This window comes from Lontra canadensis, unplaced genomic scaffold (genome assembly GCF_010015895.1).
Source record: "Lontra canadensis isolate GAN:19392208 unplaced genomic scaffold, GSC_riverotter_1.0 scaffold3, whole genome shotgun sequence".
Lineage (NCBI taxonomy): Eukaryota > Metazoa > Chordata > Mammalia > Carnivora > Mustelidae > Lontra > Lontra canadensis.
In genome coordinates this window covers 20,853,944-20,866,295 of record NW_022630997.1, presented here as the reverse complement: position 1 = coordinate 20,866,295, position 12,352 = coordinate 20,853,944, and the positions used below count along the sequence as shown (strand labels likewise).

The following is a 12,352-nucleotide window of genomic DNA, read 5'->3' as shown; positions in this document are numbered from 1 at the left end:
CAACTGACACCAAGCCTCACCTCAGGTCTCCAATCAAAACCTTAGCAGGATTTTACATAAACTGAAATTTACATTCAATCATCACCATAGCAACCATCACACAGCATTAGATACAACTTTTCCCTCTCTAATATAATCTTTTTTTTCCAAGAGCTGCTTTTCTCTTCAGTTGCAAATCTGAGCTATTCAGAAAATAAACATTAAAAATCTATCTTGAAAAAGTACGTTTAAACAGACTGCAACAAGGTTCTAAGAACAGGCATTTGAAATGGTTTCTAGACACTAAGCACCATATGCTCTCTACCTCAATTGATGGTTGTACATTGAAGGCTCAGGGATGTAGCCCTAAGCTGAGAATTGTTAAAATCAAAACAAGGCTTCACTCATGTGACAATCATTCCTTGAAAGATGTCCCAAGATAAGAACCATGAGCTTTGGCAGAAAATTCTGCTAATTTCCAAAGAGACATGTGTATGTTTAAATAAAATGTTGTTTGTCTTGACTATTCAATATGCAATTAGAAAATCAGAGATTTTTAGGATTCACATGTTGACTAGAGGAGATACTCAATTGGGTACGTGGTTCAAGGTCACGTGGGAGAATGCAAAGGTACTAGAGAGTAAGCTAGAGATAATAAGATATGTCCCCACCCAAGAGGCCTATTTTTTTTTCTTATTCTAGAGTACAGTGCCACAAGAAGCCCTGAATATTTGTAGATGTCAGAAATATATTTCAGATTTAGAAAAAGGTAAGAAAAGAGACCTTTCTAAAATTTTACTAAGACCAAAAAAAAAAAAAAAAGGTCTACTTATGACACTAGCTCCACTAACAAATTAGTGAGTATCCATCCCACCAGTGCTACCCATCTTACTCTCTTACTACTTAGAGTCCCAGACGGTGGGCAACTCAGATGTACTGGCAGTCGAGACAGTACAATTAAGTCCTTTTCCATGAGCCAAATAATTTGATCTTATTTTAAGCCAAACCATAAGTATGATACTCCAATCATTCATTGACTCATTCATCAAATATTTATTGAGCATTAGATGCCAATATATGCTGAGAACTCCATCTCATAAAGACGAGTGAGACTTTGTCCAGGACCTCAAGATCTTCAGTTTTCTAACTCCATTGTATGGCAGTCGCTTTAAGCCAACATGTCATGGAAATCTTAACACATTTTCTCAAAATGAACATTCAAGTTTGTACCTATATATGGGAGGTGATGCCCATCCCATGACTGTGCCACTCTTTTTAATGACCCCAGCCTGGATACCAGAAACTAGGCTGATGGTTAATCGTTGTTGTTGTTTTTTTTAATTACTAAGACCTAGGAGAACTCACCAGAGGACATTCATTTTAAGATTTCTGAAAATTCTGGGGCACCTGGGTGGCTCAGTGGGTTAAAGCCTCTGCCTTCGGCTCAGGTCATGATCCCAGAGTCCTGGGATCGAGCCCCACATCAGGCTCTCTGCTCAGGAGGGAGCCTGCTTCCTTTCCTCTCTCTGCCTGCCTCTCTGCCTACTTGCGATCTCTGTCTGTCAAATAAATAAATAAAATCTTAAAAAAAAAAAAGATTTCTGAAAATTCTGTGTCTTTTCTTGAATCTAAAAATGAGGCAACTTTGATACTTAGGAGATCTGGCTGAATTCTACCCCAAATGATAAAGAAGCCTCCCCCAAATGAACAGTCAGATGTGAGAGGCAAGGAAAGGCAGGTCTTTCTTTCTCATGTAATACCAATGGCATAGCTAGTTAGGCAACCTGAGCAAGAGAGAAATAGAGATTTAACTTTCTTTCTTTTTTTAAAGATTTTATTTATTTATTTGACACACAGAGAGAGATCATAAGCAGGCAGAGAAGCAGGCAGAGAGGGAAGCAGGATCCCCGCTGAACAGAGAGCCTGATGCAGGGCTCAATCCCAGGACCCTGAGATCATGACCTGAGCAGAAAGCAGAGGCTTAACCCACTGAGGCACCCAAGTACCCCAGGAGTTAACTTTCAAATAGATGCTAAAATATTTTATATACCTAGAAGTGAAAAATATTACATATTAAGATAAGGTGTGTAGGAAAAGTGCTAGAACAGAAATGGGATGCTGGTTTCATCTCAAATTTCAACTCCAGGGGAGTGGGGATGGATGCCTAGAACCCTGAGTAAGGCCAATGCTGAGTCTGATCCCAGCTCAGTGAGAAAAATTACTTTGATCCATTAAGAAAGTCTGATCTGGGATCAAGCACTCTGCATGGTATATACAAAGACCATGGGAGGAGGAGCTTAGGCTGTGCTGAGGGAGGAGTGAGGAGATACATGCTACTGAGTTACCTAGAAGACTATAAAGAAATAATAATAACTTAAAAATCCCAATGCATTCAAAGACCAATGAACCTGTGTCCACAATCTTTTGAAAAACTTCGAGGCATAACTGGCATCATTTAAGACAGAATGGGTACCTTCCAGATGCCTGGCCAAGAGCCAACCAGATACATGCCGTATTAGAAAAGAATGTGCCGAGGAACACAAAAAAAGGAAAACCTAAATATGATTACAGAAATCAGAGATCAGAGCATTTGAGGTGACACCCTCTGATAGACCCACCATGTTGCCAAGTAACAAGACAAGCTGCGAATAAGGTAAAAATCCTTTGGTGAGAGCTGAGGAACCCAGCCGATACATGCATTGCAACCGACACCGGTGTTCTTGGCTTTTCATTTGTTTTTGCTTTTTTGAAAGATCAGTAGGAAGATCACAACCTCCTCAACACAACCTCCTGGTAATGACGTAGATGTGTGGCTTCTGTGGTCAGAGGAAGCAAAGAATGTCATTTTGAGTATCTTAAGCTGCAGACATACTGCTTTTGAAAAGTATAAATAAATATATCCACAAAAGCCGCAAATTCAGCTTCTGAGCTATTTACGTCTTGATTTTTTTCAGTTTCTTAGATGACCGACATTGAACTAAAAGGATCCCCGTGTGGTTATTGAGTGGTCATTCAATGGTCTTCAAACTTGAAATGCACAAACCTATCACTGGTGTGAATTAAGCAACGAAAGGATACTCCCAGTCTCCCCCATTCTGTTCAGGCTCCTGCACCAAGGAGAAGCAGAAGCTGCCAGATTGTGGTTCAGCAAGAAAGGAGATGACCATCTTCACCTGCACACATTCCCGGAGGCCTCTTCCCAAGTTAGACCGATGGCAAATGATAGGCCACACTGATGGGCCCCTGGCCATGGAAATAACTTCATCTCCGCCTGCCCCAATCACAGATGAAATTTTCACACCTGACATGTATTCTAGGGATGAAAAGTTTTTCAAGCATTCACTGTGCACCAGGCTCTGAGCAACAAACAGGAGACAGCCCTCCTGGACACATTTTGTTTTGCAGCTTGCTTTCTAGCTTAGCTTGTGAATACAATCATCATCTACTTGGTCTGCTTGTCCCCATCCTCAAGGCCTCACAGTCTTTGGATCATGTTCATCTAAACAAAATAATAACTCCAGGGCAAAGGAAAAAGGTCAGCAATAAGAGAATACCTAATAGGTTCACCAGGCAAAAGGACAGAAAAGAGACAAAACTAAGCTCTTAAAAACTGGCTCTCCAATTTCGATGTCTGAACTAGGCCATATAGAATCACTCAAGACATGTCAACAAAGAGTTAATAAATGTGTGAAATTCATTTCCTCTAGGAAAGAAGGTTAACAAAAAGCTGTTTAATACATTGGGGTGTACAAAGGTTTTTTCCAAAGGACAAAAAGCTTCTGCCATGAACAGCAACAAAAATTGAAGGAATATGCCAAAGGAACTGCCAATCACCTGGGGCAAGATGGTAGAGAGTTTTTAACTGTCATATTAAGGAGTCAGGACTTTATCTTATCATCAAAGGCTCCCCCATTTGAGAACTATTAGAACTTCATCAAGATCAAAAGCTTTTGCACAGCAAAGGAAACAGTTAACAAAACCAAAAGACAACTGACAGAATGGGAGAAGATATTTGTAAATGACACATCAGATAAAGGGTTAGTATCCAAAATCTATAAAGAACTTATCAAACTCAACAGCCAAAGAATAATCCAATCAAGAAATGGGCAGAGGACACCGAACAGACATTTCTGCAAAGAAGACATCCAGATGGCCAACAGACACATGAAAAAGTACTCCACATCACTCAGCATCAAAGAAATACAAATCAAAACCACAATGAGATACTACCTCACACCAGTCAGAATGGTTAAAATTAACAAGTCAGGAAATGACAGATGCTGGCGAGGATGCAGAGAAAGGGGAACCCTCCTACACTGTTGGTGGGAATGCCAGCTGGTGCAACCACTCTGGAAAACAGCATGGAGGTTCCTCAAAAAGTTGAAAATAGAGCTACTTTATGACCCAGCAATTGCACTACTGGGTATTTACCCTAAAGATACAAACGTAGTGATCCGAAGGGGCACGTGCACCCGAATGTTTATAGCAGCAATGTCCACAATAGCCAAACTATGGAAAGGACCTAGATGTCCATCAACAGATGAATGGATAAAGAAGAGGTGGTGTATATATATATACACATACATACATATGTGTATATATATACACACATACATACATACAATGGACTACTATGCAGCCATCAAAAGAAATGAAATCTTACCATTTGCAACGACGTGGATGGAACTAGAAGGTATTATGCTTAGCAAAATAAGTCAATCAGAGAAAGACAACTATCATATGATCTCCCTGATATGAGGAAGTCAAGAAGCAACATGGGGCGTTTGGGGAGTAGGAAAAGAATAAATGAAACAAGATGGGATCGGGAGGGAGACAAACCATAAGAGACTCTTAATCTCACAAAACAAACTGAGGGTTGCGGGGGGGCGGGGAGGGAGAGGGTGGTGGGGCTATGGACACTGGGGAGGGTATGTGCTATGGTGAGTGCTGTGAAGTGTGTAAACCTGGCGATTCACGGACTTGTACCCCTGGGGCTAATAATACTTTATATGTTAATAAAAAAAAAAAGATTCCCCCATTTGGGTTTTTAGGAAAACCATTCTGGCATTTTGGTGGAGAGGTATGAGATGGAAACAAGATGCCCAATTAATCTATGAACTAAGATAAAATACTATCTGCAAAATAAAATGTACACAATAATCTACTTTATAAAAAATATTACCATGTGTGTATATGTTGTAAATTCACGGGAAAGGATCAATTGATTGAAAAATCAAGCTGGAGAAAAGTACATATACAATGGTTCTATCTATAATGAAAAAAGGCCCGTGTGGGTTTGATAAGTTTATAAAAATGTTCTAAAAAAGATATATACCAAGCTGCTTATGGCAGTTACCTCTACAGAAGCAAATGAAGATTTGGGGAAGTAGACAGAAATTTTTGCTTTTTCCTCTGTAGACTTCTGATTGTTAGAAACATGCTTTATAACAAACATGTATGATCTTTATCATTTTTAAGAGATTTCTAAAACTTAAAAAATAAATTGGGTAATGGGCATTAAGGGGGTCACATGATGAGCTGAGCACCAGGTATTATATGCAACTAATAAATTACTGAACACTACATTTGAAACGAAATATGTACTGGTTGGCTAGTGGAATTTGAATGATTAAAAAAAAAAGAAATATTAAAAGAAAATTAAAAATAGGGGTGCCTGGGTGGCTCAGTGGGTTAAAACCTCTGCCTTTAGCTCAGGTCATGATCCCAGGGTCCTGGGATCGAGTCCCGTATCGCGCTCTGTGCTTGGCAGGAAGCCTGCTTCCCTTCCTCTCTCTCTTTGCCTGCCTCTCTGCCTACTTGTGATCTCTGTCTGTCAAGTAAATAAATAACATCTTTAACAAAAGTATTAAAAAAAAAAATGGCGGCGCCTGGGTGGCTCAGTGGGTTAAGCCTCTGCCTTCGGCTCAGGTCATGATCTCAGGGTCCTGGGATCGAGCCCCGCATCGGGCTCTCTGCTCAGCAGAGAGCCTGCTTCCTCTCTCGCTCTCTGCCTACTTGTGATCTCTCTCTCTCTGTCAAATAAATGAATAAAATCTTTTTTAAAAAATAATAAAATAAAATATGACCATCAAATAAAAATACAGTGTCTGTGACAACAAATGATCAGGACTTAAAAGCAAAGCAGTGGCCATGAGAACAGAAAGTGGGGGAACAAACAGACACTGACCCAGAAGCGAGGTGAGCCCAGCTGAGGCAGGCTGGGGGATGGGGGCAGATGGAGCCATGTGTTTCCAGTCATCCTCTCAGACACATTTCCTGAGAGCACCCTGAGGTGCACATTTCCACCCATTTTACAGGTAACGAAGTGGAGCCTCCAAGAGCTCAGAGAGACTAGAACTCCCATCCACCTGGCGCTGACACTGATTTCCCTCTTAACCACCTTTCCTGCATACAAGTCCTCCTCCGATGCAGCAGGAAGGCACTAGGAAGCTAGCTCTGACAATAGAGGCTGGGTCGTGAGGAGACTGGCAAGGCTGAATAGTGCGCCCAGTCCTGTTAAACAGTAAGTCCCAGGGGCGCCTGCGTGGCTCAGTCGGGAGAGCATCTGACTTGATCTCAGAGTCGGGAGTTCAAGCCCCATACTGGGTGTAGAGCCTACTTTAAAAAGGCGGGGGGGTAAATAGTAAATCCCAGATGTCCAAAGTGACCTTTAACAGATGAATGCCCCATGGCCGGCTTGGCTCAGGAGAATTCTTGACAATAGGACTTATGTTTTCCTTAGATTCTGTAATGCCTTTCCAGCATCTGCTGGAGCACAAGCCCTCCCCAAATTCACTGTGTGCTCAGTAACTCTGTATTGATGGGAGGGCAGCAGGATAAGCTGAAGCAAATGGTGATACTCCATTTGAGTCCTTATTTAGATCATGAGTGCTCTGAAAGCATTTTTCCCCCTCAACAATTCAGCATGTAGGCAGTCAATGCATATTTGTGACAACTAATAATTGTGACGCCACTGAGAGTAATTTAATCGTCATAACGCTCCTTCAGCTAAAAAGAGACTGTTAAGATCTGTGCTCCAACACTTCAACCAAACAGCCAACCAAGGAAAGAGAACTTACTGAGATCCCTGTGTGCCCACATGGTGCTAGGCACAATGGAGAATCATATGGAATGACAGTCATGGGCTCTACTCCTAAGGAATTTACTGGTGGCAGAAGCAAGCACAAATTCAAGAAGCGATTAGATAAATGAGCATGACTTCTGGATGTCATGGCAAATGAGTTCCACAGGAATCCAGAGAAAGGGGAAAACAAGGATACTAGAATCTAAGGAAAAGCGACTTGGGCCATGGGGTAAAGAAGAGAGGAAAAAAAAAGACAGGGCTTCCCCCGCCCCGCAGCCCCTTCTAGGAACAAAATGGCACTCTACAGTATCCATAAGAGCACCCACAGCTTTCAAGTTATTCACTCCCCAGCACAACGTGGCTGCTGGCCAGGACTATTTCAGACCCTGACCACGTCTCTGTACATCTGTGTGCCAGGAAGCTATTGCAAATTTAGGAACAACCCCACCCCACCCCAACACCCGTTAGTGTTTCCACTCTTTGTTCAAGAGGCAACAAGGCACATCTTGGTCTTTGCTCATTCCAGCCAGCCACCATTCCCACCCACAGCAGAGATGAGGCCTTTTATAAACATACCACCTGAGATCTCTAGGAGGCGTAACTACTCATAGTAAAGGCGGGTTGGTGATAAAAGAGTCAGAGAATGAAGACAAGATGTCGGAGAAAACTAGCGCTTGACTCCATCTCAGTACAACACTCATATGAGCCTACAGAAGGAAATGTATGGATATTTCATCCGCACATCAGGTTGTAATAGGGGTCCCATTTCTCCTTTAAGTAGAATCTATTTACATTTGGCTCTACACAAAACCGACTCTGGGGAAAAGCCTGCCTCAGCAACTAGGGTAGGCCCTCAATGAAGGAATAAGTGAACAAAAAGAAGAAACAAATCTATAATAAATACAGAAAGCAAACTGATGGTGGCCAGAGGGAAGGGGTTGGGGGGGGATGGAGAAAATAAGTGAAGGGGAGTGCCTTCTAGTTATGGGAGGAAGAAGTCACAGGGAGGAAGGGCGCAGCATCAGGAATAGCGTCAATGGTACCGTAATAACGTTGTATGGTGACAGATGACAGCTACATTTGTGGTGAGCCCAGATGACAGACAGACTTGTCCAATTACTAGGCCCTATACCTGAAACTAATGCTACATGGTGTGTCAACTGTGCTTTAATTAAAAACAAACATACACCTAGGGTCAGTCCTTTAGTGGGGCAGAACCATCTCTCCAAAAGTCATTTTGGTCATATTGCTGCCCCAAGAGCAAAAAGCCAAGACAAAAGGCGCAAGGCTCTTTATATTGACATTGAAATGCCTTAGCCCGCTGATTCAAGTTGATCTTTATAATCCTTTTCCTCCACTGTCCCTCCCCAACCACTTCTCAGCCCAAATTCAAACACATCCTATGCTTTCATACCCCCTCTGCCTTGTGCATAGAGTTCCCTCATCCTAGGATTTAGTCCCTCCTGTTCTCACGAATTCCTCCTCAGACCCAACCGTCTATTTCAGTGCCATCTCTTCCATAAAGTTTTCAACTAATCACCTGCTGAAAGTGCTTCCTTACTTTCCAACGTCCACATGCAGACATCTTTCATTCCTGTGTCCTGAACTCACACACTTAGCTACTTGCCTCTGGATCTGCCTGCTTTCATCCCTCCAGAATGTCCCTTCTTCCCTATTCCCACTGCCTCTGTTCAGCTCAGGCCCACATCCCCTCTCCCCTGGAAGCTGCCCTCCTTTCCTGCCCAGTCTCTAGCCTCCAGCCCTGCCCACAGAGCTGCCAGACTGAACTTACTAGAAGATGAATTCCAATCATGTCAGACCCCAACATTCGGCCCATCAACGTCTCCCCATGGTTTTCAAAGCAAAGTTTCAGCTGTTTAGATAAATATGAGCATTTTCAGCATCTGATCTCCCCTCCAGCCTTTCCCCGGAAAGCTCTAGACCAGTGGTTGTCAAACTTTAGTACCCACCAGAATCATTAGCGTTCATACATATTCCCAGTCCATTCCACCCAGATATTCTGGTTCATTGGGTCACAGGGAGGGCCGAGGTACATGAATATAAACAAATAATGTAGGGTTCAAATATAGGGGGAACACGAGTATTTATAAAAACATGAGGTTCAAAATATTTGGTTCTGCATCAAAACCAAAAACATATGGTTCTGACACAGGTATTCGGAGAACCACACTTTGAGAGCACCTGAAGGAGATGGTACACATGGGGCTGGAAACAAATAGTTTTTGAGAAGCCACCAACCTGGAAAAGACTAGAAGCTGGGGAGCAAACCTGAAGTCCCATTCGCCACTGGGAAAAGAGCAGTGTCTCTGTGTCTCATGAGCAGAAAGAGATGACAAAAGTCTCTTATGAGTGAAGGTTAGAGGAGATGATCCTTGGAAAATGGTCAGCACAGCACTTAGCACAACTGGCAGATGCTGGAGGAAAACAGTAAAAAAAGCAGCATTGTCCAGGGCCCGGTGGGTCACTGACAGTGCCTCTGGTCTGGAAGGGACTTCAGGGAATACTTCTTCAGCATCTTTGGCAGATTTTATCCAACTGTAGCCTGAAGGCTTCCAGGGACAGGGCCTCTGGGCACTACCTCCTGGGGCAGCCCACTTCATCCCCACACCTGCCCAGGCATTAACCTTCTTCCTTCAATCTAGCAGAATTCTGCTTGTCAGTCACTGCCATCCATGAATCCTTATCTGCCTTTGGAACATCACCAAACACATTCCTCATTTCCACATAACTGTCTTTCAGACATTTGAAGGTCGCCATCTTGGCTTGGCGTTTTCTTCTTTGGGGGAGATGATAAACTACAGTGGCTAGAACTCTGAGTTCAGTGCTAGAGGCCTGGGCTTTTGTCCTTAACTGGCTGGGTAGCCCTGGGCAAGTCATTTGACAGTGCTGAGCCTCAGTCTCACTGTCACCCCCAATTCTGTCATTCTGGGACGACACATCCCTGCTTACTCTTACCCCTCAGGCACAGCCATGATTCCAGCTGCCTCAGGGCAGCTTTTTAAATGCTGCTCCGCAAGAACACAACAGTGGTCTGAATGGAAGCTGCCAAGCTTTTAGAAACCCCACCACCCAGACTATCAATATGGACCATTCACAGTCCTCCAATCCCCTGGCCACAGTTAACTGGCCTAGAGTTAGGCACCCGGCCCAAATTCAACGAATTAGACCCTACTGTGAGATTTTTAAATTTTGGACCAGAGAGAATAAGTAGCAGTTCCTCTTCAGAGTTGGGACTGGAAAGAGTAAGGTAAGACAGCTCCTAGGGGGTAGAATTCTCCTTGGAGAGGACTCAGAAAATAATGTCCTAGGAGCCCCTGTGTGGCTCAGTCGGTTGAGTGTCCAACTCTTGGTTTCTGCTCAGGTCCTAATTTCAGGGCCATCAGATCAAGCCCTGTATTGGGCTCCACACTGGGGGTGAACCTGCTTAAGATTCTCTTTCTCCCTCTGACCCTCCCCCCACCCCTGTGCATGCACCCCTGCTCTCGCTCACGTGCGCTCTAAGAGAAAAAAAGAAAGAGAAAATGACACCAATGTGCAGAGAGACACAGGAAGGAGAGGTGAAGAGGTAATGCAGAGTTCATGTCCTTAGTTCTAGGTTATTTCTGAGGACCAACTGCACTCCTGACCTTCCTCTTTGTTAATTTCCCTTTTGTCCAACTTGGGGTTCTCTCCTTACAAACAAGTCTAGAGTAATACCCACACCTTTCTAAGTCGGCCTTAAACGAAGAGAGCTCTGGCTTATCTGTTCCCTCTATACACCAGCCCCCCCAACCTAACTCTCCACTCCCCCACCTTCTGCCAACAGCTACTCCAGATGGGTAACACAGAGTCTGTGTATAATACAAGAAAGGCTGCAGCTTCATCCAGTCTGACCACTATCCAGAAGGGCAGTTCAAGACTGCATCTTAAAGCAGTCGTGACACCTTGCAGATTCACAAAGAGCATATGGCCACCTCAAACCCCCAGCTCTTTTTCCTGGAAACCAAGTAAGCCAGGACTTTCTCTCTCTGCCATGCTATAATGGAATAATCCAGTTTGTTTTCTAGTAGGATGGAAATAGGGGGGAGAGATGAGGTCTGGGACCTAATTGCAAATAAACACTTAGCCCTGTTAGACATCACGCATTGGCTTGGGGCCAGTGTTCACACCAACCGAGACTGTTGTGACTCAAGATTCTGTCATCAATAGCAAAGGTTCCCAACTAGTCTAGCAATGGAATGGGTTACAAATGTGCCAGAATATTCATTCCCTCAGTTATCTGCTTGATGGAACAAAGCTTGTTAGGGGCTTCTAACTGGCAGCCTTATCATCTTCCCAGTATTCCTATCTCAAGTCTCCATAGCTATGGTAACATAGGAAATTCAATTTTTCATAACATAAAAATATTTACTAACAAAATGATCATTTACAAAATTGGTCTCCACTTAAACATCTCTGCTTGCTTAATCATGGTGTATATTTTCATCCATTAAGTCATGTTTTTATTGCTTGTTTTCATTCAGATTTAGGATTTCTCTACTACAAACCATAAATGCAATGTGATTTGCTTGTATCAGGTTATTCAAGATTTTGCAAAAGATGCAGGAATTTATGAGGTTGATGAAAGTAACGTTGGAAAACTGAATCACATGTAAAGCCACTGCCCATGGGTAAGGGTACCAACTGACAAGAAAAGTCCACAGGAATGCTGCCTAATAATCAGAAGTGAATTATAAGAATACATAATGACTGAGAGGAAACTTTGAAAATGGTAAAAGTCAATCATATTTCAATACAACTGTTTTTATTTTTTTTTTAAGATTTTATTTATTTATTTGACAGATAGAGATCACAAGTAGGCAGAGAGGCAGGCAGAGAGAGAGGAGGAAGCAGGCTTCCTGCTGAGCAGAGAGCCTGATGTGGGAACCCTGGGATCATGACCTGAGCCAAAGGCAGAGGCTTTAACCCACTGAGCCAGCCAGGCACCCCAATACAACTGTTTTTAAAAGGTCAAATATGAACTAAGGAATGTTATCTTGTGCTAGCATCAAACTGTCTGAAAATTTTATTTGACCCCTCTTACATAAAACCCAGCAACAGCTGGTCCAGTCTTTGTGGCTTAATAATTAGCATATAGCTGAACTTACAATCAAAACTGTGTCATATGATCAAATTAACTTACTTTCTTAATGTTTAGTTTTGCTTTCCAAAATAAAGCCCAATTTTTAAATTTTTATTTATTTATTTACTTTTTTTTTTTTTTTTTTTTTTTTTTTTTTTTTTTTTTTT

At 42.6% G+C, this 12,352-nt stretch overlaps 1 protein-coding gene across 4 annotated transcripts in view; it reads right to left on the bottom strand.

Moving 5' to 3' along the window:
• PIK3AP1 (phosphoinositide-3-kinase adaptor protein 1) overlaps nt 1-12,352 on the bottom strand; it is a 115,855-nt gene that overhangs the window by 80,154 nt on the left and 23,349 nt on the right. The window contains exon 1 of one of the 4 annotated variants that reach the window (XM_032883326.1): nt 7,059-7,095. The exons of the other annotated variants lie outside the window; for them this stretch is intronic. Within the exon in view, the coding sequence (XP_032739217.1) occupies nt 7,059-7,080 (22 nt within the window). The 5' untranslated portion in view covers nt 7,081-7,095. Of the gene's footprint in view, nt 1-7,058; nt 7,096-12,352 lie in introns of those variants that run through there. 4 annotated transcript variants of the gene reach the window in all.